This window comes from Macaca mulatta, chromosome 17 (genome assembly GCF_049350105.2).
Source record: "Macaca mulatta isolate MMU2019108-1 chromosome 17, T2T-MMU8v2.0, whole genome shotgun sequence".
Classification (NCBI taxonomy): Eukaryota; Metazoa; Chordata; class Mammalia; order Primates; family Cercopithecidae; genus Macaca; species Macaca mulatta.
Window position 1 is genome coordinate 107,099,488 of NC_133422.1, and position 24,308 is coordinate 107,123,795.

At 50.2% G+C, this 24,308-nt stretch overlaps 1 protein-coding gene across 12 annotated transcripts in view; it reads left to right on the forward strand.

Annotated features, from left to right (window-relative positions):
• The window catches only part of ATP11A (ATPase phospholipid transporting 11A), a 184,986-nt gene that overhangs the window by 154,507 nt on the left and 6,171 nt on the right, over window positions 1-24,308 (forward strand). For 5 of the 12 annotated variants that reach the window (XM_015121477.3, XM_028837355.2, XM_028837356.2 and 2 more), the window contains exons 18-28: window positions 248-429; window positions 3,635-3,886; window positions 5,300-5,474; window positions 7,176-7,278; window positions 7,502-7,647; window positions 8,753-8,812; window positions 9,649-9,776; window positions 11,948-12,083; window positions 15,829-15,894; window positions 17,063-17,166; window positions 19,265-19,430. In XM_015121477.3, the coding sequence (XP_014976963.2) occupies window positions 248-429; window positions 3,635-3,886; window positions 5,300-5,474; window positions 7,176-7,278; window positions 7,502-7,647; window positions 8,753-8,812; window positions 9,649-9,776; window positions 11,948-12,083; window positions 15,829-15,894; window positions 17,063-17,166; window positions 19,265-19,430 (1,518 nt within the window). Of the gene's footprint in view, window positions 1-247; window positions 430-3,634; window positions 3,887-5,299; window positions 5,475-7,175; window positions 7,279-7,501; window positions 7,648-8,752; window positions 8,813-9,648; window positions 9,777-11,947; window positions 12,084-15,828; window positions 15,895-17,062; window positions 17,167-19,264; window positions 19,431-21,698; window positions 21,916-24,035; window positions 24,140-24,308 lie in introns of those variants that run through there. The other 7 variants (XM_028837362.2, XM_028837361.2, XM_028837363.2 and 4 more) reach the window with 3 other exon arrangements.

Here is a 24,308-nt window from a genome sequence, read left to right on the forward strand (position 1 = left end):
GTGATCCGTAATGATTCTTTATATTTAATGTGGACTTAAATAATTCACTTGTTGATGACTTACTCCTTTCGAGAGTTGGTTGAGTTATAATCTTTCTTTGTTTACTTAGTACTGTAAGTTTCGAAAGGGTTACAATTCCTGGGTTAGTTATTCTAATGAGAGAAGGGATACTGGGAAGGCCATGGAGCGTAATATTTCAGCAAGTGACACCTTGAATTTATGCTAAACACTGCATTGTATTCTGCAGGAGGGGCTCCGAACTTTGTGTGTTGCTTATAAGAGGCTGATCCAAGAAGAATATGAAGGCATTTGTAAACTGCTGCAGGCTGCCAAAGTGGCCCTTCAAGATCGAGAGAAGAAGTTAGCAGAAGCCTATGAGCAAATAGAGAAAGATCTGATTCTGCTTGGTGCCACGGCTGTTGAGGACCGGTAAAGTAAACACAAACTAGGATGCAGGCCGCTGGCCCAGGGTGTGTGAGGGCGAGTGGAGGGGAGGGAGGCCGCCGCACAGCCAGTGGTGTGTGTGAGGGCGAGTGGAGGGGAGGGAGGCCGGCCGCACAGCCAGTGGTGTGTGTGAGGGCGAGTGGAGGGGAGGGAGGCCGGCCGCACAGCCAGTGGGCGTGTTTGCTGCCCAGGGAGAGGCGAGGTGTCTTGCTACACGCTAGAGTCATGTCGGGAACGTCATGCCTGTGGGATATTTTGTTATCCATGAATAAGATGCCTGAAAGCACACTTCCCAGGAAGTAGTGAAAATAGGTTTTTCATATCATGAACAGGCAAGACAGAATGACTCTTACAAATTCTTTTTTTTTTTTAAGGGATGGCATCTTGCCATGTTGCCCAGGCTGGAGCGCAGTGGCACCATCACAGCTCACTGCAGCCTCAAACTCCCAGGTTCAAGCTGTCCTCCCTTCTTAGCCTCCTGAGTAGCTAGAACTTCAAGCACATACCACCATGCCTGGCTAATTTTTCATATTTTTTGTAGAGATAGGATTTCACTGTGTTGCCCAGGCTAGTCTCAAGCTCCTGGCCTCAATCAGTCCTCCCACCTCAGCCTCTGAAAGTGCTGGAATTGCAGGCATGAGCGGTCATGCCTGGCTGTAATTACTCTTTAGAATGGAATCAGCAACTAACTCTGTTCCTAAACTTGTTGCTAGTTCTTTCCAAATACTGGTATTACTTCTTAGATCATTACATACTCAATGTGTTTATCATTATTTGAAAAAACTTAAAATAATGAAGTAGAAAATTAAACTAGTCATCATCATAACCAGCAAAATTACCAATTACAGATTTTCAGGTACCTCTAAGGCAAGAGTTGCCAGTGTGCCCCAGCTCCACAATGGGGACTGAAAGTTGTGTGAGGCCGAGGCCACTAAGAAACAGTCATCAGGTCCACATGGCACCTTCAGAGCTGAGTGAAAGGCATGGATTTCAGTGGTTTGTAGGAATGGAGGAGAGAAAATAAATGCTCCAATTGATGAGAATGAAGCAGAAACTTCAGGAAGTTTACTAGGAGTTTATCTCCTAGAAGTTAAAAGCATCAAGTTTGAAAATCTTTAAGATCCATTTCGGTCCAAAACTGAAATCCTCATCACTAACCCTGCATTTTCTGAGTGTGTTGAACAAATATTCCCCGAGTTCTCGATCTGAATGGAGTATTAGGTGAAGTGGGAAGTTTTGTTTGGTGGTTTTGTGTTTTGTTTTGGAGTCACGCTCCCCCATTCAGTCCGGAGTAAGCACACGGAGCACCATGTAGAGAATGAGCCTTGCACACGGGAAGGCTTCAGAGCGCGGGGCCACAACTGCCGAAAGGCTTTGTTGCTGGTGCTGCTGGGAGGTGGGGCCTTGCTGTCATGGCCAGCCACTCACCTGCTGTCTGTCCAGGAGAAGAGGGGTGTCCGTAGGATGGTCTTTGCCTGGGGAGCAGCTGGGTCGATCTTTAGAGGCCATGGTGGAGGAGCGTGGGGATGCCTCCAGCAGAGCAGATGGGACAGAGCCCCTGGAGCAGGGGGCAGGTTGACTTGACTGGATTGGGAATGTAGAAAAGTGGAGAGTTAATGCCTGGTAGGGGGGCGGGGGGTCTCAGTGGCTTTGAAGTGATGAGACTTGCTTATAAATTATTTCCTTAAAATCTCTAGTCAGCAAGTGCAAAACATCTCTGAGCTGCAGCTTCCTTTTGAATCGAGTTCTAGGGCCAGGCCCAGTGGAGCACGCTTGTAAACAGGGCCAGGCCCGGTGCAGCACGCTTGTAAACAGGGCCAGGCCCGGTGCAGCACGCTTGTAAACAGGGCCAGGCCCAGTGCAGCACGCTTGTAATCCCTGCACTTTGGGAGGCTGATGCTGGAGGATTGATTGAGGCCAGGAGTTTGAGCCCAGCCTGGGCAACATAGTGAGATCCCATCTCTTGAATTTTTTTTTTTAATTAATCAGGCGTGGTAGCAGTCACCTGTTGTTCTAGCTACTTGGGAGGCTGAGGAGGGAGGATCACTTGAGCCCAGGAGTTGGAGGCTGCAGTGAGCTGAGATCATACCACTGTACCCTAGCCTGGGCAACATAACAAGGCGTTCTCTTGCTCTTGTGCTCACTCTCTCTTTCTCTCTCTCTCTCTCTCTATATATATATATGCACACACACATATAGATACGCGCACATATATATACACATACATACACACACACATAAAATTAGAGGCGTTTTTTCCATCTATAGAGTACTATGATTGTCTGATCTTGAGACTTTTAGCTAGGAAGTTCTTCCCAGAAAACCGGATCATTCCAGTTAGAATTTAAATCCTTCCTTTCATGCTTTCCGGAAGCATTACATGTTCCTTCACATGAAAGTCTAAAACCTAGAAAAAATGCTGGCCCCTAAATGAGGCAAACGTGGTTTTGACCCCAGATCTTCCAAGGAGAGGGAAGTGACCTGACCGGTGTCAGAAGAGCTGCTTATCCCCAGATACCTTCTGTAGCATCTGCAGGCTTTGGGTTTTCCGTATGTAAAACGGGTGTGATGCTAACGTCCTTACTCATGACATCGTGGTAAGCATGAGAGATTGCACATAGGAAGTGTCACATGGGCCTGGCACGTGGCAAGCCCATGATACCTGTTGGCCATAGAATCACTAGTATTATTCTCAGTATTTTATTTTATTTAGAGGTACCTGGACCCCAAGTGGGTTCTAAGTGACAAACTTAGAACAGTTTATACAAAACAAAAGATAATGAATATTCCTGACTACCTTGAGTCCAGATCCCATCTTTCCATGGTTGAGACATTTTTGGTGGTGGTTATAATTTCCTGAAACCCTCCCCAGGTAGTGAGTCCCAGCTCCACAGAAAACTGCCAGGCTTGTCAGACGTCAGTGACACCAGACAGCGCTTTCCATCTCAAATGTTTGATCCGTGTTTATCTCTCTGCTGTTACGAAGTGTTTCGCTGTGAAACACTAATTCAGACCTTCAGGAGCCGCTTCAGGTGCTTTGTGGTAAGACCATGAACCACAGCACGGCACGTTTTGATTTTGAGGGGCTACAATATTTTGTCAGCTTTGCAAGTTTCTGCAGTTCCTTATTTGGATTTCCTGGGTCAGCACTGACTTTTCTCTGTGTTGTGTTTGGTTTTGCCTCCCTCAGGCTGCAGGAGAAAGCTGCAGACACCATCGAGGCCCTGCAAAAGGCCGGGATCAAGGTCTGGGTTCTCACGGGAGACAAGATGGAGACGGCCGCAGCCACGTGCTATGCCTGCAAGCTCTTCCGCAGGAACACGCAGCTGCTGGAGCTGACCACCAAGAGGATCGAGGAGCAGAGCCTGCACGACGTCCTGTTCGAGCTGAGCAAGACGGTCCTGCGCCACAGCGGGAGCCTGACCAGAGACAACCTCTCAGGGTAGGCAGCGCGTCCCCACCCCCACCCCCACTCCCTCAGAAGGGGCTTCAGACTCAATGGCCTTCACCTGCAAGTGGGGGAACCGCATTGTCCTTACTGGGAATTCGGTTCTCCCCTGGGACATTAATGCCAGCTTCTTACGGGTCAGGTGAACACTAAGAACAAGACGGGCTGTTTTTTCCAGCAGTTGTGACGTGTCTTTTTCACATACGTGTGTGTATGTTCATCTTCAGACTGCTGGGTAACAGATGCAAAATGACATAATTGATAAAATATTTTGAGTGGGATAATTCTCATCTGCTTCTGAGACTTAGGGGCTCTGCTGCAGGCACCTTCAAACATCTGCTGGCGGAAGTGGAGATATTAATAATGCATGGTTGTTCGTCTAAGACAAAGCAGTACATGCCCAAGAGTTGTTTTTTTCCCAAGAATATTCAGTAGTTTATTCAGATACATTTTATTGATGCTGTCCTTACTGGTGTTAGATGCATTATCTGAGATTAGATTTTATTTGAATCATTTCAGTTTCATTCATGTACATAAAGCAAAAGCAGCTCTCTAATTTACACAAATGTTAAGTTATTCATAAATAGCACAGATAATTCCCTCTACCTGATCTGCAATCTGCAGAACTCCTTTTAGGGATTAGAGGTGTTCCTTGTTTGTTTTCTTTGTTTGTTTTTTGTGTTTTGTTTTTGAGATGGAGCCTCATTCTGTCGCCCAGGCTGGAGTGCAATGGCATAATCTTGGCTCACTGCAACCTCTGCCTCCCAGGTTCAAACAATTCTCCTGCCTCAGCCTCCCAAATAGCTGGGATTAAAAGCGCTTACCACCACACCCGGCTAATTTTTGTATTTTTAATAGAGATGGGGTTTCACCATGTTGGCCAGGCTGGTCTTGAATTCCTGACCTCAGGTGATCCGCCCGCCTCGGCCTCCCAAAGTGCTGGGATTACAGGCGTGAGCCATCGCATCCAGCCTCCTTGTCATTTTGAAACCCAGCAAAGAGGAGATTATGACCACGTTCTTTCCAACTTAGGTCATCCAGGCAGAAACCCAAGGACTTAGCTATACAGATAAAGACTGTGACCAAGTAGGTTGAGAATAAAGACTGACCAAGATCTTAGACTGCAAGATGAACGCCTTTCTGTTGTTTCAAAAGTACAGGGACTTAACGAGTCCACAAAGAGAGTGTGCACTTGCTTTACCTAAAATAGGAATGTTTCACTAAAATACACTCTTAAATGTCAACAAAGGTGTTACATTCAATACTATAAAGATTGTATTGATAAGAAACACTAGTTTCTTAATCCCATGGATTTGTAGCATCTGTCAACATCCAAAGAAATACGGAGTCTTCTAAAATCTCTAGATCTAGTGATTGAGCGTCTTTCTGACTCACGTCCTTTAACAGACTCTCAGCAGATATGCAGGACTACGGCTTGATTATCGACGGAGCTGCGCTGTCTCTCATAATGAAGCCTCGCGAAGACGGGAGTTCCAGCAACTACAGGGAGCTCTTCCTGGAAATCTGCCGGAGCTGCAGCGCGGTGCTCTGCTGCCGCATGGCACCCTTGCAGAAGGCCCAGGTGCTGCCCGCCCGTCCTCGATAGCTGGTGATCAGGGTATCCGAAACACTGGAAACCTTCTGTTAGGTCTCACCACCGTGGATTGTTAAAAAGCCTAGCAGGGTACCACCTGTTAAAAAGAGAAGTAACCATGGTAGAGATTTAAAACACAGATCTCGTTTTGCTTGTTGGGCCAGGCTCAGTGATTAGTGGGTGTTGACCAGTCTGACGTGTGACCCTTCCAGATGTAGCGGCCAGGACAGCTGCCCTGGCTGAATTCTGTTAAAAAAAGCTGCCTCAGTCACTCCTGAGAATCTATACTAAAGGTTTAGGGGAAGGGAGCTGACATTACTGAGCACCTAGTGTGTGCCTCCTACAGACACAAATGCTTTTAGCCTCAAACTAACCCTTTCGGGCGAATGAGGGCACCAGCTTTACAAATTGGAATAATTTGCCCAAAAGGCTGCAGTTGGGAAATGCCACGAGGATTCAACTTGTCCATCAAACTGCAAACGTCTCACGCGCCCATGTTCTTGTGGGAAACACACACCGAAGTTTTTTCTTTAAACACTTTTAAAAGCACTGTGGAATACACGTGTAAACATGGATGTCTTTCTGATATCAGGAAGCCTAGAAAAGTCCCAGCTTCGTTATACCACATTTTAGACACGATACGTCAATTTCTCTTGAACTGTTCATGAGTAAATCCATAACTGGTCAGAGCAACCCAGTGTTTAAGGTAAAAAACGTCTCACACAAACTCTGGAAACCAAGGAGGTGAAGAGTTGAGAGTTTGTGCCCGTGGGTGCATTAATCTGTCAATTTTGCCAAAAACACGGAGCCGGGGTCCTCAGGACGACAGCTGAGCCTCGAGCATTCACAGACCTTCCATGTGGGGAAGACGGTGCGACGTTCTCCTCTCCCTCACATGTGTAACTGCACATGAACCTTACAGGATTACTTCCCGAACGGAACAGCAACTCAGGGTTTGCCATTTGTTCTTCATGTATTCCATAGTACTTTCTTAAGTTCTCAACTGGCTTTTGAAATGTTTCATACAAATTAACTTGTGTTTCAGTTTCCTATCTTGAAACAAGAAACCACCCATCTCTTCAGTCTTATATCTTGAACTGTTACATTTAGGCACATATATGGGGGGAAAAAAGAAATTGACTAAAAACTTGGAAATTATTTTTACATAAAATTGTCATATTTGATTTTGCACTTTACAAATTTGAAAATTAAAATAGCATTAGGAATAGTTTAGTTTTAGAAATAGATGCTTTATACCAAATAGCTTGAAATACCTTGGAATAGTGATGCCTTCTAACAGAATCCAGGGTTCACATTTGCCCCTGTATATTTAAATGTATTTTCCCAGTGTTTACACATTTTTCCATATATTTAAATAGATGAATATAACAATAACCACAAACTACTTCATATATCTCACGTCTGTACCGCCAAAGTTTGTCTACCAGCCTTTTCCAGCCCACGTCATTTTAATCATACTTCATTTCTTTTACTTTATTTTGTTTTGTTTTCAGTATGAAACAAAGTTTTATCCTATATGGAGAAAACAATGTCGTAAATTAGCTCAAGTAGATAATTTTTTCATTTGCCTAGGCTAACTTTACATCTTCATTATTTCTGCCTAGTGAATGAATAACCTGTTCAGAAGTGGAACAGTGAAGATAAATGCTGCCTTTCTTTCTTTTGCAGATTGTTAAATTAATCAAATTTTCAAAAGAGCACCCAATCACGTTAGCAGTTGGCGACGGCGCAAATGATGTCAGCATGATTCTGGAAGCGCACGTGGGCATAGGTGAGCTTTGTCCTTGCTGCCGGCACGTCCTGTGGCCAGGTCACCCCTCCGCTAGACAGAGGTCCATGGCAGCATGCAGGTGCATTCAGGACACCCCCGTCATCACCCTCGTGTGTGACCAGGAAGGCTCGTGGTGATGGTTTCATCCATTCTTCTCCCCGTCCCTGCCCTGTGTGTGGTGTGCGGAAAGCATTTCCTCAGCTGCTTCACCTCCGTCTTCTAGGTGTCATCGGCAAGGAAGGCCGCCAGGCTGCCAGGAACAGCGACTATGCAATCCCAAAGTTTAAGCATTTGAAGAAGATGCTGCTTGTTCACGGGCATTTTTATTACATTAGGATATCTGAGCTCGTGCAGTACTTCTTTTATAAGGTAGGCGGATCGCCGCTCCCCCTCACATTTTCAGCAGCAGATCACACACAGGCTGGCACGACCCTTGTCTGAACCATTTGATGGCACAAGAGGTCATTGATCTCTAGGTAGCAGCGATTGTCAGAAAGGAAGGGGTGAATCTGATTGCAGTCATCTCCCGCTTAGCCGTGGCTTTGCTTTTTACAGTTTCCATTACCTACAGTCAACCCAGGCCCAAAAATATCAAATGGAAAATTGCAGAAATAAACGGTTTCTAAGTTTTAAATTGCATGCCATTCGGAGCAGCGTGATGAAGCCTCATGCCGTCCTGCTCTGTCCTTCCTGGGATGTGGCTTGTCCCTTTGTCTGGTGTGCCAATGCTGTGTGTACACTACCTGCCCCTCAGTCACTCTGTAGCTGTCTTGGTGACCAGGTTGACAGATCACAAGAAGAAGAATGGTGAATACGACCCGATAATATATTTTAAGAGGAGGAGGGAGAGACCAAATTCATGTACCTTTGATTATGGTATATTATTATAGTTATTCTCTGTTTTGTTGTTACTCTCTTACTGCGCCTACTTTATAAATAAAACTTTGTCATGGGTGTGTATGTGTAGGAACACCCATACCTGTCTACAGTGTAGACAGGGTTCAGGACCTTCCGCAGATTCTTCATCCTCCCCGGGTCTGGGAATGTACCCCCGAGGATGAGGAGGCCCTGCTGTGCCACGGGAGACCCCCAGTCCTTTTCTCCCCTCCACAGAATTGAGTGTGGAACCAATGAGAACCTTTCAGGTGGAAATGTTTGAGGAACGGTATTTTAGAATTCCTTATTCACTGTGTAGTTCGATTCTTTTCTGTTTATACTGATACCTGCATTGCCTTCTTGTTTCTCTTGGAGCTGACAAATTTCCCCAATACGTTGTCTGTCCTCAGAGTGGCCAGAACGTGGTCACATTTCCGTTGCCCCTGAAATAAGAGACTTTCTAGAATCCTTTAGTGCTATTCTCCCGCACTCTGGGCACACGTGGATCCCTCCGCCCACGTGGGACAGGCCACGTTGGAAGTAGCGGCTGCTTCCCTCTGCCCCATCACTGAACTAACAGCTCTGCCTTGCCTTTCAGAATGTCTGCTTCATCTTCCCTCAGTTTTTATACCAGTTCTTCTGTGGGTTTTCACAACAGGTCAGTCCTGGGGTCTTCAGGGACAGGCCATCTGAGCCTTCTTTTCCTTACCCCAGTGGGTGGCTGCCGTGGGGAGAGGAGACTTGGGAATGAGCAACACTCCCCAGCATTGCGAGGAAGCCAGGGTGCCCAGCAGCAGACAGGGGTGAAAGGTCAGGCGTGGGGTGGGGGCCACGGTGCTGAGGAGTTGCCGTCCTGGAGGCCGCTTATTCCGTGTCTTCTGAAACTGCTGTGGCCCTGAGATGAGGGCTAATGATGATGTGGTCTCCCCAGGGCCCAGCAGTGCCGAGCTGGGTATCCTGACACCACTGCAAGAATTAACTCCAACTCGAGGTCCTTGTGGACATGGGCCACCCCGGTGCCTGGCACGTTAACGTGTACAGTGTGCCCATAGGGGAAGAAGACAGTTCCCATCCAGGAGGGGTGAAGGACTCCCCGGGCACCTGCCCTAGATGGACGCCTCCTTCTGTCACTCGTGTGCTCAGTGGTTGGCGGGCCAACTGCCTTCATGTGAAGTGACTGGGACCAGAGTCACTGAAGCTTGAAGATGGCAATCAGAATTGCAAATGTTTTCTATGACTTTTTTCCTTTTTTTTTTTTTTTTCTTGAAGTTTGTGCTGATAGAATGGGATGAGTCAGTGTTAGGCTTTTTGCCAGCTGTGACTTTCATCCTGAAATCACAGTTGATCTCACAGACCCTAGTTTATATCGTTAAGCTTTGAAAAGTGCTCTGATCTTTCTAGGCATTTCAGAAAGAAAATATATTTAATCAAAAGATCCAGAAAGTTTGTAACAATGCACTGAGGCGCCACTTCCTTGTGTCTTTCCTCTTACAGACTTTGTACGACACCGCGTATCTGACCCTCTACAACATCAGCTTCACCTCCCTCCCCATCCTCCTGTACAGCCTCATGGAGCAGCATATTGGCATCGACGTGCTTAAGAGAGACCCGACCCTGTACAGGTACCATCCTCCACACAGCCTCCCCTGAGAGCACAGAGAATAACCAGGCAGCACTCTGGCAGTTCTTCCAGTAGCCACCTGGCAGACCCCAGTTAAGGGCCAGAAACATTCAGCATCTACTGATACTCTTGCCTGGTCAGGAGCTTCTTTAAACTGGAAGCAACATAGTTCAAAGGGAGACTCTTTAAGCCTTGCTGGATGGTTTACGCTGCATTTGGAACATCTGTGTGGAGCCAGTTTGCATCTTCCTGTGCTTTCTAACAGTCCTAAGGGAGCCGGGGTACCAGCGTCTTCCTCGTTGTGACTCCGGGGAGTCTGTGGCCTAAGTTACCCTTTAAAACCATGTGTGTTCCATTCAGTGAGAAAAAAGAAAAATTAACAGCTCTGCTTTCAGGGTGTCTTTTCTCCCAAAAAGTTATATTTTTTTTAATAATATGGAAGAGATATTTTTCTGCTATTTCAGAAATGCCCCCCAAGGTCTCTGGAAGATTCAGTATGTTACTGTTTTCCATGGTCTTTTAAATTGTATTAGTCCGTTTTCATCCTGCTGTGAAGACGTGCCTGAGACTGGGTAATTTATGAAGGAAGGAGGTTGAGTGGACTCACAGTTCCACACGGCTGGGGAGAGGCCTCACAGTCATGGCGGAAGGTGAATGAGGAGCAAAGTCACGTCTTACGTGGTGGCAGACGAGAGGCCGTGTGCAGGGGAACTTTCCTTTATAAAACCATCAGATCTCGTGAGACTTAGACACTATCATGAGAGCAACATGGGAAAAAACCGCCCCCATGACTCAACCACCTCCCACCAGGTCCCTCCCACAACAGGTGGGGGTCATGGGAGCTACAATTCAAGATGAGATTTGGGTGGGGACACAGCCAAACCCTATCATAAATTAGAATTTTGTTTTTCAGATAATTTTACATCCATATGCAGTTGTAAGAAATAATAGATTCCGGCCGGGCGCGGTGGCTCACGCCTGTAATCCTAGCACTTTGGGAGGCCAAGAGGGGCGGATCACGAGGTCAGGAGATCGAGACCATCCTGGCTAACATGGTGAAACCCCATCTCTACTAAAAATACAAAAAATTACCCGGGCGTGGTGACGGGCACCTGTAGTCCCAGCTATTCGGGAGGCTGAGGCAGGAGAATGCCATGAACCCAGGAGGCGGAGCTTGCAGTGAGTTGAGATCCGGCCACTGCACTCCAGCCTGGGTGACAGAGCGAGACTTCTGTCTCAAAAAAAAAAAAAAAAAAGAAATAATAGATTCCGTGGACCCTGATCCCATGTCTCTCAGTGGTGATATGCAAGAAACTGCAGTCCAGCATCACATCCAATGTGTTGATGTTGATGCCATTCTCCTGTTCCCTTATTCAGATCACGCAGCTTTCCCTGTGCTCATGTACGTGTGTGTACATGACACCTGTCTGTGTGTGTTCAGTTCTATGCAATCTTCTCACATGCGTGGTTCCTGCATCTACCACCACAGCCAAGACCACGCGCTTCCCTGCCCAGGATGCTGCAGGAATCCGTGCATCAGCCTCGCTGCCCTCATCAGAATATTTAGCCATTCTATGGGATCTTGATGGCTTGGACCCAAAAATAATCACTGTAGGTGATTAAGGACGACGATAAAAAATTTGTTGTACGTCTTTAATAATTGGGAATAAATCTGAGAAAACGGGAGAGGATATACCGTTCTAGACATGTATCCAGAAGGAATCCTTCAAATTCTATCTTATTGAACAGGCGTAAGGTGTCACGTCAGGCATAAGGTGTCACATCAACTGTAAGGTGTCACATCAGGCGTAAGGTGTCACGTCAGGTGTAAGGTGTCACAAGCTCAGTGAATGTCAGGTGTGTGCCTTGTGTTCCGTGTTTGTTACTTTCAGAAGCAACAGCGCATGGCTTGCATCTCTCTGCCTATGACGATATTGCAGTGAATATGAGAGAAAGAATCTAAGCAAAAGTTAGCCAAGGACATGAATGGGTAGTAAAATGCTGGTTGTGACGGACATGCCGCATTTGTGGCCAGAGCACAAACCTCGTGTTTACCGGCCACACATCTTATCCCATGAAGACAACGTCCAGGGACGGCCACCCCGGAGCCCGGGGGCGGCGCCGAGCCCTGATTCTCGAGGACACACGCTGTGCACTTTTCTCCTCACATAGGGACGTCGCCAAGAATGCCCTGCTGCGCTGGCGAGTGTTCATCTACTGGACGCTCCTGGGACTGTTTGACGCACTGGTGTTCTTCTTTGGTGCTTATTTCATGTTTGAAAATACAACTGTGACGAGCAACGGGCAGGTCAGTACGGAGCTCGAGCGCGCCGACTCAGCTGCTCGGGAATAAACCCTCCCAAGCCTGTATGATGATTTTGTCAAAGCAGTAATTCAGTGCAGCCCGCGCAGCTTCCCAACGGGGTCGATCGCCACATGCACGTCGCTCCGGGTCGCATTATCTGAGTGCTCAGTGTCACTGGAAGGAAATGTCCTACTGAGGTTTTTTGTTTTTTTGTTTTGTTGTTGTTGAGACAGAGTCTCGCTCTGTCGCCCAGGCTGGAGTGCAGTGGCCGGATCTCGGCTCACTGCAAGCTCCGCGTCCTGGGTTCATGCCATTCTCCTGCCTCACCCTTCCGAGTAGCTGGGACTACAGGCGCCCGCTGCCTCGCCCGGCTAATTCTTTTGTATTTTTAGTAGAGACGGGGTTTCACCGTGTTAGCCAGGATGGTCTCGATCTCCTGACCTCGTGATCCATCCGCCTCAGCCTCCCAAAGTGGTGGGATTACAGGCGTGAGCCACCCTGCCCGGCTGGCCTGCTGAGGTTTTCAGACTTTATCTCTGTAGGTTACAGTTCACCATCAGCTCATTACTTAGTGGTAGAATTACACAATTTAGACATTGCGTTGTTTTTGGGTTTTATTTTTTGAAACGGAGTCTCGCTCTGTTGCCCAGGCTGGAGTGCAGTGGCGCGATCTTGGCTCACTGCAAGCTCTGCCTCCCAGGTTCACACCATTCTCCTGCCTCAGCCTCCCAAGTAGCTGGGACCACAGGCACCCGCCACCACACCCGGCTAATTTTTTTGTATTTTTAGTAGAGATGGGGTTTCACCGTGTTAGCCAGGATGATCTCGATCTCCTGACCTCGTGATCCACCCATGTTGGCCTCTCAAAGTGCTGGGATTACAGGCATGAGCCACCGCACCCGGCCTAGACATTGCATTTTTAATATGAGAATGAATTCCACGTTGAGCCCGTGTTAGATTTTCCCGAGCACCGTACTTAAGTCTGCTTCTTTTGCAATGAAGAGATTTGTAGTTTTCTAGTGAACATTCAGTCTCTGGTTGGTTGCCTAATCCCTGGGGGTTTGTTTTATTTGTATCTTGCTTTTTTTCTTTTTGCCACTGGCTTCCCTTCCCACCCTCAGATAATGACTACCAGCACACACGTGGTAAGACAATCGTGGGTTTGTCGTTTCTCTGTGTTTTTGGAGTGCATTACAAATGAAATATTTCTCGAAAATATTTTCAAACGTGACTTCCTGTGTGCTTTGTCGGTGGAAACGCTGTTAGCCGCTGCTGCCCCACGCACCCCAGAGCTAGCTCTGTGTTAGAAGGGGCGTGTGCCCCACGCACCCCGGAGCTAGCTCTGTGTTAGAAGGGGCCTGTGCCCCACGCACCCCAGAGCTAGCTCTGTGTTAGAAGGGGGCGTGTGCCCCACACACCCAGGAGCTAGCTCTGTGTTAGAAGGGGCGTGTGCCCCACGCACCCAGGAGCTAGCTCTATGTTAGAAGGGGCGTGTGCCTCCTGACACACATCCTTGCTGTGTTGCCTCGGTTTCCATGTCAGGGTGGCCCATTGAGTCAGGGATGTTTTCTGAATTGACTGGATTGATGGGAGCTTCCCTCGACTTTAAATTAAAAGCAGCACAGGCGTGTGTGGGAGGCCTGGTGGGGCCCTGTGCTATCTGAGAGAGCCGCGCCAGCCGCTGAGTAGATGTCAGAGACCATCCCTGCTTAAAGGCCGCAGGTCTTTAGCCGCACAAGCAAACACCAGCGCTGACCTCGGAGAAAGTCTCTCTTCAGCAGCCCCTTCTGGGTGACTTCTAAACAGAAATCGGCTTTGTTCCCGGTTTAGCCTGACCTCTCTCTCCATGTGTGTTTGTCCCTCAGACTGCTGGGTTCAAACACAGACGTCCCGCTGCGTGTCCTGTGCACTGTCTACCTGCTTTAGTCGTTTTCACTTCTCATTACTAAACTCTGCTGTTATCCTTCGTCATCACTTAAATCCGTTTTTACCAGGTCGATCTTGAGAATCCATTCAAATGTTATTTCACTGTTTTAAAAGCTTTAGGTTTTTTAGAATTTATTCTTTGTCTTAGTTTATTTTAATTGAATAATTCCCGAATGCCACCAGGCCATGAATGTCATCATGTTGATTCTTTTGTATCTTTTATGAGATTTTCCTCCGGGTCGGGCTTACGTAAGCATCTTGTGTAGCCCTTAAAAAGAACTAAGACGTAGTGTCCTGAGCTCTGAGACTCCAGGCTCCTGGCAGCCTGCCGTGGCGATAGCAAGTCCCCTTTTTCCCGCACTTGATTTTCCAGTTTTCTCTCACAAACGTCGTCCTGGTTCACTATAACCATCCTTTTCAGCTGGACGTTCAGATCACGTGAAAGCTGAGGAAGGAGCAGTTCGGACAGATCAGACACCCTGTGCAGGGTCAGTTCCCGAGGGGCAGGGCCTGGGTCACACACAGACGTCCAGCATCAGACTTCATGGTGTTGCCTGGTGCGGCCTCTGGGTTGTTGTAATTCTGAATTTCAGCATGAATGTGAAGGTGCCTCCCAAGAGCCCCTGGAGGTGGACTTCAGGGGCGAGGACACGGGTGCTACTGTCCTAGGAGGGCTGCTGGCTGTGCTCCTAAATGAGGTGCTGGCAGTGCAATGCCAGGGGCTTCCTGGCAGGGACTCTGCAGCGTCTCTACCTTGTTGGAACCCTGGAACCCTGACGTGTCCCTGGTCAGCTGTACCTGGTGGTCAGTGGGCACGGTGGCTCTGCTGCCTTTCCTGGAATCTGAGGGTTTCCACAGGCTCCCATTTCCTGGTCTCTTCTGGCTGTACCCTCCAGCCCCCGGCTACATCCTGGAAGGTACCCTGAGCCCCACGGAACCCGCACTTACCCCAGCGTGATGCCAGCACTCAGGGAACTTGGGGGTAGTCCTAGCGGCTGACAGCCCTCTTGGTCCTTGCATAGCAATTTGGGGTTGGGGTGCTCACCCCTGAGAATTTTCCCTTCCAACGAGGATACTCCCAACAGGGTTACAGTCCAGAGGCCCTCTGGGATTGATGGTTCACGGGTGAGAGCTACTTCGTTTTAAAGACCTAAATTATTCTAAAGGAATGTCTATAGATCCTGTGTGGCATGGGAGGAGCAATAGAATTACGGACGTCTTTTTCAAAAGTTCACCAGTGGAGCATTTTCTGCACTGACATCGTAAGCCATAGTAACTTCTTATTTTGATGCCACAAATGAGATGCGAAGACAACAGTTACTTGTTGAACAGCAGGATATTCCTAGGTGAACGGTTAAAAGCTTGGAATGTGCTTTGATAGACTTTGATACGTAAAACACAGAACAGAAAAAGGAGGTTCGCGTGTACCCGAGTTTGCATTACGAATTTTTAAATGCCAGCTGTGCGGGAATTTCTGTGCTCAGTTTGAGACATTGGGACCGACGTTCGTTGTGACCGAGAGCGTTGAGCAGGGCCAGTGTCAAGAGCGGGCAGAAAGTTGCAGGCAGACAGGCTCGGAGCCCATCACCGCGCCAGGGAACTGGTGGTGGGAGAGGCAGCCGGGAAACGGGGACGTCCTGCCGTGCTCTGGGGGGCTGCTGCATCTTCTGTTATGTGATAATAAGAAAATTCAGTGCTTACATCTTTGGGGTTTGAAGTGTTGGCACGCAAGAAAAATGAGGTGTATTTTCTAAAGCTCTTGATTTGAAAGAGAAAAAAAGTACATAAAAACGAGATGACTTGGACTGTTTTCCCCAAACAGATATTTGGAAACTGGACATTTGGGACGCTGGTATTCACTGTGATGGTGTTCACAGTCACACTAAAGGTAAGTGGTCTCACGCTCACGTTCCTCCTCCAGCCACAGTGAACCCCTGCAGGGTAGGCCTCACCCGCTCTGAGCTCTCTGAATTGTAACTCCGTACCCAGGCTGGAAGCCACTCTGCACCCAGCCCAGGCCGGCTCCTGGGGCACCCTGGGCATCCTCGTCTTGCTGTTTAGACAGTAATGCACAGACTCAGTACACCCCGCGTGCAGACCCCAGAGCGACAAAGGTAACCTCGGGAGCGAGCTGCTTCTTCGTGAAAGAATTCAGAAAGAATTCAGGCTAGAATTCTTTTCAGTGGCAGGTAGCCCTCCCCGGCAGTGCCATCAAAATACATTTGAATTGAAACAAATTAATGTATTTTGGAAAATTTTACTCTTTTTAAAGTCCAGTGAAGTTCTGTACAGACTATTATCATTATGAAATCTCAAAACCTATCAGACTGAGTCTTAAAAAGTGATACCAAAACATTCCTAAGGTGATTTTCTTAGATAGTGATATAAACAACACCTGACTCTAAAGTAACTTTCTGGCCAGGCACAGTGGCTCACGCCCGTAATCCCAGCACTGTGGGAGGCCAAGGTGGTGGATCACCTGAGGTCAGCAGTTCGAGACCAGCCTGGCCAACATGCCAAAACCCCGTCTGTACTAAAAACACAAAAAGTAGCTGGGCGTGGTGGCAGGCACCTGTAATCCCGGCTACTTGGGAGGTTGAGGCAGGAGAATCACTTGAACCTGGGAGGTGGAGGTTGCAGTGAGCAGAGATCACACCACTGCACTCCAGCCTGGGCGACAGAGGGAGACTCTGTCTCAAAAAAAAAAGAAGTAACTTTCTTAGGTAGTGACATAAAGAACACCTTAATCTGAATGACTTTCTTCGGTGGTGATATAAACAACACCTTGGTCTATGGCCCCCATGCCGCCATCTGGGAAGTGCATCCATGGCTCCCTTCCCCAGGACCCGGGGCTCTGGCATCCCCACGTTCTTCCTCTCCACGGGCAGTGTGAGGTGTGCCTTTGTGTTCCGGAGCATTTTTGTGTGGGCATTGGGTCGTCACTGCTGGGTCTGTGTTTGGTTTAGTCTTTCATCAGCCCCTGGCTCTCTGTCCTGCCCGTCACGATCATTCTGACTGCTCGGGTGACACCGTTAACTGCCCTTTTTTCCTTTTAGCTTGCGTTAGACACACACTACTGGACTTGGATCAACCATTTTGTCATCTGGGGGTCGCTGCTGTTCTACGTCGTCTTTTCGCTCCTCTGGGGAGGAGTGATCTGGTAAATATCTATAAGTAGCTGATAATCTGATAAATATCACGTGATTGTTATTACCTTAATAGTCCTGCACTATTTTTTAATCAAGGATTGAAGACACATTTTCCGTGCAGCCTCGTTGGTTGGGGCCAGTGTTTGTTGAACACCTGCTGTGTGCTGGGCGTCATGTGGGGTCCTGGAATACAGTCGGGGCCAGACACGGGGGAGTCCCTGCTCCTGTGACTTGCACCCTCAGGGGAGAGAGACACTAACTGATAACAGCTTGTGACGAGTTATACGGAGGAACAGACCAGGATTCTCTACCAGGGGACCTATGTCAGATTAAAAGGCCAGAGATGACTTCTCAGAAAGTCATCTGAAACCTAGAAGAACACCATCATCACAGCAAGTCCCAGCTGGTAACTGCCTCCCACAACGAAGCACCCGCCAAGCATTGGACAGGTCCTGTCTCACTCTATCCTCACGCCCCACAGCAAGATGGGGCCCAGGCATGGTGGGGCTGGACCTTGCCCGCGGCAGCCTGACTCCTGGGGGAGCCTCTGGTTCCGGGGAGCAGCAGCAGGCACGCAGTCCCGGGTGGGAGGAGGTCCTCGGTGAGTGGGAGCCGTGGCCAGCGGACAGGGCCCGGACCAGGCTGCAGAGCAGGCAGGGTGGCCTCCTGGACCGCCGGCTGTGAGGATCCTGGCTTGAGGCTGTCATGGTCAGTCAAGCCATTGGAGGGCTGTGGGCAGAGCACAGCAGAGTTGGGTGGCTCTTTTAAAAACCCCACGGTGGCTGCATGTTGAGCTGGTGAGAGCGATATAGGCAGGGTGGTCAGAGACTGTTGCCATAAGCCAGGAAAGTACGCAGGGTGGTGGGCCCAGGACCAGGTCCCAATCTCAGCCCCAGCGCAGCAGCCTCTGCCACAGCCCTCTGCAGACCTGGGGTCAGTCGCCGGCCTAGGGAAAGCCGGCGACCTTCTCGGGATCCCTCAGGGCCCCTGACCTGGGCGGGATTCTCAGCTCAGGAAGTGTCCCTCCCGATTACCTCGTTCAGCCAGCGGCCCCTGGTGGCCCCAGGTTGCATTACACAGTCCCAGAGATGAGCGCCGAGCTTCGAGGATTTCAGTCACCCTGCCAGCCCCAGAGAACCCTGCTTGGCTCTAGAGAGCCCAGCCCAGCTCCCGAGAGCCCGGCCATTCTAGCAGCCCTGAAGGCCGTGGCTCTGTAAGAGGAAGATTCCGTCCCAAAACCTCTCTGACCAGCTCCTGGGCTTTGGAACCGAGGAGCCACAGCCCATCAGCCTTGGTAGAACCATGGCCTCCACATTGTTTCCTAAAACATTGACCCCGTGTCTCTGATGTGCTGGGAGCTCACTGTGTCACCACCACTTGGTGATGAGACCCCATCCTCCTGCCCACCACCAGCACCTCGGGGGTGCCTCCAGCCCCGTCCCAGGCCTGCCAGCAGCTCCACGTCCCTCCCGTTACTCACCACGCCCTGCTCCCGTTTCCCTCCTGTTGTCCACACGCCAGTGTCACTGTGCTTCCTGGAGGTGGGGCCCTGTCTCTGTGTCTCTACCACCGTCCATAGTGCCTGGGATGTGAAAGGCGATCAGGAAACTACCAGAAGGCACGTGTAGACGTGGACCTGTGGACTCAGGCTGGCTGCGGGTCACCAGTCCCTGCGTCCTTGCCAGCCTCCCTCATGGAGCTGACACAGACATCTTTGAGTTATCCTCTTTCTTGGGAGAGAAGTCATTGCTTGCTCCGTATTGACGACCGGTGCTTGGCACGTCCTTCCCATCCGAGACTTCAAGATAGAAAAAATCCCTATTTCGATCCCTTTTTTTTTGCTTCTGTGAAACCGAACTTCAGAGACTTCTGTGTTCCCTTTGAGATGACGTCATAGAATTCCTTCTCCCGTCCCTGTTACCCCAGCATTACCGGGAGGTTCCGCGTTCATTTTTTATATGATAAACTCAGAGCAGGCTCCGTGGCTTGCCAAGCGACTCTCTCTGACAAAAGTGTGAACTCCCGGAACAAACGCCCTCTCCAGTGCGGAGAGAGGCTGGCCCCAGGGAGCACGTGCCTCACCAGCGGCTTCTCTTCCCTGCCCCTCAGGCCATTCCTCAACTACCAGAGGATGTACTACGTGTTCATCCAGATGCTGTCCAGCGGGCCCGCCTGGCTGGCCATCGTGCTTCTGGTGACCATCAGCCTCCTGCCCGACGTCCTCAAGAAAGTCCTGTGCCGGCAGCTGTGGCCAACAGCAACGGAGAGAGTCCAGGTACGGAGCGTCCCAGCCGGGGCAGGGGTGCTTCAGGGCCCTGGCGTCAGGACTAGGAAATGACCACTTTGAAAGATAGTGTGAAAGGTTTGGATTTCATAAAACGTGATCAGTTCAGGTATCGCTAATGAGTTTCTTAATGATACATGATTTTAAACATCAGGTAAATTTGAGATGACTGATGTTTAATTTTATGTTTTAACCTAAACATTCAGATTAAACAGTAATCTGAAATAAGACACAAATAAGAGAAAAAAGACTAATACAAAAGGCAAATTATTTCATGTAAATGCAACCCTGTTTTAAAATTAATCATTACTTTAAAAGGTTAAATTACGTAATTTTTAAGGATGGTAAATTTGGCTGGAAACGGTAGCATCTGTATCAGGAAATGCTGGTATTGGTGGAGCTGCTTATTTTCCACATTCCCAAGTTTTAGCCACAAGCAGAATTCTGGGTCTGGGGAAGACATGACGATACCGAGTGCCCCCTCAGGTGCAGAGGGTTCGGCGGGTGTGAGGACTTGGCCTCCGGCCCCCGTCCTTCTCAGCAGCTGGGCTCTGACTTCAAGCTCAACCCCAAGTCAGAGGCAGTGACCACGTCCCCTGCTCTGCTGCTTTACCGGGAAACCTGCCTGTCCTCGGAGGGCCGCTGCACCTGTCACAGTCCCTCGGGACTCTGTTAACAATGCGGGTTTTCAAGTTTCATCCCTGAAATTTCTAATCACTCGTGAGGTGGGGCCCTGGACTGGGCAGTGCTGAAGCCTGGTGGGGACACGAGGGGTGGGAGACCCCCGGCGGTGGCCGCTCCTTCAGGGCGTGAGGGCCGCCCGGATGGACACAGCGGTGCAGTTGGGAGGAAGACGGGAAGCGAGGGGGCCCGGGGCCCCAGCCCTGACTCACTCAGGCAGCTCAGACACTTGGGGGCTGGCTCCCAGCAGTGCTGCCGTGCTGGGAGGGAAAACAGGTCACCCTCCCTTAAGGGGCACAGCCCCCCCCACCACCCACCTCTAACAATCAGAATGGGACCCTGGCTTGAGAGCTTTCTTGGGACGTTGGTGCCGATGTAAAATGTTGAAACCAGTGCCGCCAGTCCCCGGCACTCCCTCCTTCATGCCTCCTGCCACAGTTTGTAAAAAGGAGCGAGCAAAACTCGTGGTGAAGAGACCCCACTCAGCGTAGTGAAAACGTCCACACTCAGCTCCACTGACTCGGGGACCACAGGCAGGAGAAACGCAGCAGAACCTGCATGTCAGCTGCTGTGTGCACGGAGGGGAGCCAGTGGGAGCAGGAGCCAGGGCCCAGGTTGAGACTCCACGGCCCCCAGTGCTTCAGGGGAAAGTCGTTGCCGCCAAGCAGCCACTGCCCAGCCCTGCCTGTGGCCCGAGAAGCAGCTGTCTAGTGGTACTTTTCTGTAAGCACAGTCCTTGGTTCCTGAGCCCTTTAGCCGTGCAGTTCCTGTTCATGACAGGGCTCTGTGCATGGAACACGTGTTCATAACCACATCCCATTCATGGGGACATGGCAGACACGCATGTCACAAGGACACAAGGCACAGAGGAGACAGCAGAGCTGTGGGTCTGACCCTGAGAGAGAACAGGTCCAGCTTGGGGGTGTTTCCTGGGCCCCCAGCTGTGGCCACAGTGGTGTGGCTTGAGATTTACGAGAGTCTCGGACGCACCTGGCCCCCGGGTGCGTGTGGCTGCAGAGGTGCCTGGTCAGAGATGCCTGAGCAGGCAGGAGTTGAACTCGGGGGGTCAGGAGGGCCTGTCCCCGCAGGAGTCTGGGCTCTTCCATGACAGTGTGCATGCAGCCTCGAGTCGGGGCTGCCGAGGGCCACGCCCCCAGACGCGTCTGACCACAGGCCCTCTGCTCTGCGGCACATCTCCAGGATGGGCGGGTCTCGGGGCACTTTGGGAATGCCAGTGAGGACCTCCCCGTGCCACCCTTTGTTCGGAAGCCCCTGTTATGCTGTGGGTCTCTGCATCCCACAAAAGCCTCGGCAACCCTTACGAACAGCCACACAGTGGGACCTGCAGAAGGCATAAAGCAGGGAGTGGGAGGGGCTGGCGGGTCATGGCGGGGGGCACCAGTGTCCACCTAGAGTGGCCAGAAGAACGTGCACATGGTGGCGAGCCTCTGACTAACTCAGCTCTGTCTGTTGTTTCTCTTTCCTTCCTGTTTCCTTCCATCTTCCGACCACTTTGCCTAAATCCCTACACCTTGTTCACACACCCCTCTGTGCGTGGCCGCTGACCTCGGAACTCAGACTAAGAGCCAGTGCCTTTCTGTCGAGCAGTCAACCATCTTTATGCTTTCTCAGACTTCCAGCAGCCTGAGTTTCTGATGGAACAAGGTGATGCTCCTCTGCCTTCCGCACGCTTGGGATGGTAGACGCGGGGCAGCAGGGCCATGCCTGTCACCAGAGCCCCGAGTCCACGCGCTCCGACGCAGTGTCCGCCAGGCGCTGGGCACGGCAGCCCCACGTCAGGAAGCCCCACCACCCACTTACACCTTCACATGCACAGACCGATCGTGAGCTGTGCTTTCCATCAGTCACAGTTAACCAGGGTTTCTCCCTCAGCGTCCAGGCAGCCTCAGAACCCACCTGTGAGGGTTCAGACACAGCTGACAGCACAGAGCCGGCCACATGATCCCTCACACAGGTGTCAGAGAGGTTCCTGTGCAGGAATCCTAAGCAGGAAGGTATGAGAGTTTGCAATTCACAGGTCATCCAGGCCCTGAGCTCACATACCCTGCCCTCCGCAGCCTGTAGAGTGTGGATCCTCCCTCACGCACCCACTTCTGTGCCCATTCTGCAGCTGGAAAGACTGACGACAGCTAGGATAACACGGTTTGCTCAGGACCCACGCACATTTCAGAAAAGGGGAGCCAGGCTGAGCCACACAACTGGAGACAAAGGGGACAGAAGTGTTTGGTGTCAGATGTTCGACCAAATTCTCTTTTTACTGTTTTTTGAATGAAGACCTCTTTGAAAGCTTTCTGTTAATAATATGCTTTAAAAATGATGGCCCTGGCCTTTCTGGGCAGCGTAGAGGCATTCACATGCCACTTTCCTGCGGTGGCATCCGTGGTCAGAGCCGGGATTGCAGGGGCCTGCGTGCTGTCCTGAAGTCACGTTCTGTCTTTCAGCCGTGTGCTCCGGCACCAAATCCCGCATTCACGCATGCCTCCAAATTAATGGTGCTCTGAAAATGCATGTTTGGTATTTTACTGTTTTACCAAATGCAGCCTAGAAAAATGCCCGGAGCAGAAAGGGCTTTTTTTCCCTTTAATAACATCATCTTCTATATATTTTAAACACCATTTTTAGCTGACAAAATGGTCCTTTTTTAAGTCCAAGCAATTAATAGGAATCAAAATTTTTCTAATTTAGTGTCATCAGAATTTGTTAGATTAAATTGCAGAATTTCATCTCACCATTTCTATACTTGAAAACATTAGGGATGAAATTATTAGGAACACTTTAATAACTCATAGGAGGTCCTTAAGAAACTAATTAAATCATGCCAACTCTAGGCTAAAAATATGCATTCTAACTATTGATGTGGTTTGTTGAGAGCTGATTTGCCTCCGAACATGTGCAGAAGCTGAGCCCGGCTACATAGAGACGGCCGCACAGAGGTTCGTTCTCCTGCCGCCTACGAGGCCTCGGGCCCTGGCGTGACCCCCGCAGGCAGGGCCGGTGTCCGCACCTGAACACAAAGCGCCTGCAGCCAGCACGTGCCCGGCACACACAGGAACACACCGTGGTGCTGAGACCACCTGCGTTCTGCAAAACTTTGGAGGAGTAAACATGTCACTAGTCCTCACGTGGGGCATATTTTACTTCCAGTGGATGGTTTTCTTTTCATCTGTTCCTATGGAAAAGAAAAGCATCACAGGCCTGACGTATATATACGTGCGATTCGCACACATATGTCTGTGCTGGCATGTCTGCGTATCTGCATGCAGTTCGCCTCTCCATCCCTGTCCCTGGGACGGGTGGCAGCCTCATCCTTTGTTTCCTGCTGCTCCTCACCTGGGCGTTTGCCCATTCGGACCTGCAGTTCTGCAATTCCAAGCCCGCAGTTCTTCAGCTCCCACGCTTCCCTTATTCCTTGAATAAGGCTGGGCTACGAGATCTCAGTGCTCTGTGAGCACGTTGGCCTCAGGACACTCTGCAGGGCCCTGGCAGAGCAGCTCCCGAGGCTCGCTGTCTGCCATGGAAGTGGGTGTGTGGCTGAACATGTGGCTCCAGGATTCCAGAGGTGCCTGGTGGACCTTCCAGCTGAGGGACCTGGGACCCTCTGCCTCCCACAGGTGCCGTGGCCCGTCCCTGAGCCTGTCACTGTCTCTCAGTTCTGGGCTTGGGCTCCTCATGGGAGCGGCCCTGCTGGGACAGTGTTTTCCCAAGACGCCCCTGAGCCCTTGCCCTGGCCGCTCCGTGACACCCCATGCAGACTCCAACAGAGGCTTAGTGCCTCTTCCTGCTGGGGTCCCACGGATGGTGCAGGCGGAGGCCAGAGCGCTCCTGGTGCTCGTGGGCACCGGCTCAGCAGCCCTGCGTGGCCCACGTTGCTCAGTGTCTTTCCTCGCCTTGCAGAGGGGCATGAAGCACAAGGCTCCAGTCCAGGCCGCACAGAGCAGTGACGGGCCCCTCCTGAAGGACCTCCTACGGCGGCCAAGGCGCAGTTAGCTCCACGCTAGGTAACTGCGGCTGCTGCGTGCCGCCCGTGTGCTGTGACTGTCAGACCTGTTTTTCCTCCAAAGTTTTGCTGTGCTGTGCTGTGCTGTCTTTGATAACAAAGGTTCACGGTGAAAAAGAGCAGCTCTCTTTACACACACATGCATTTGCTGTCCCAGGTAAGTAACATGC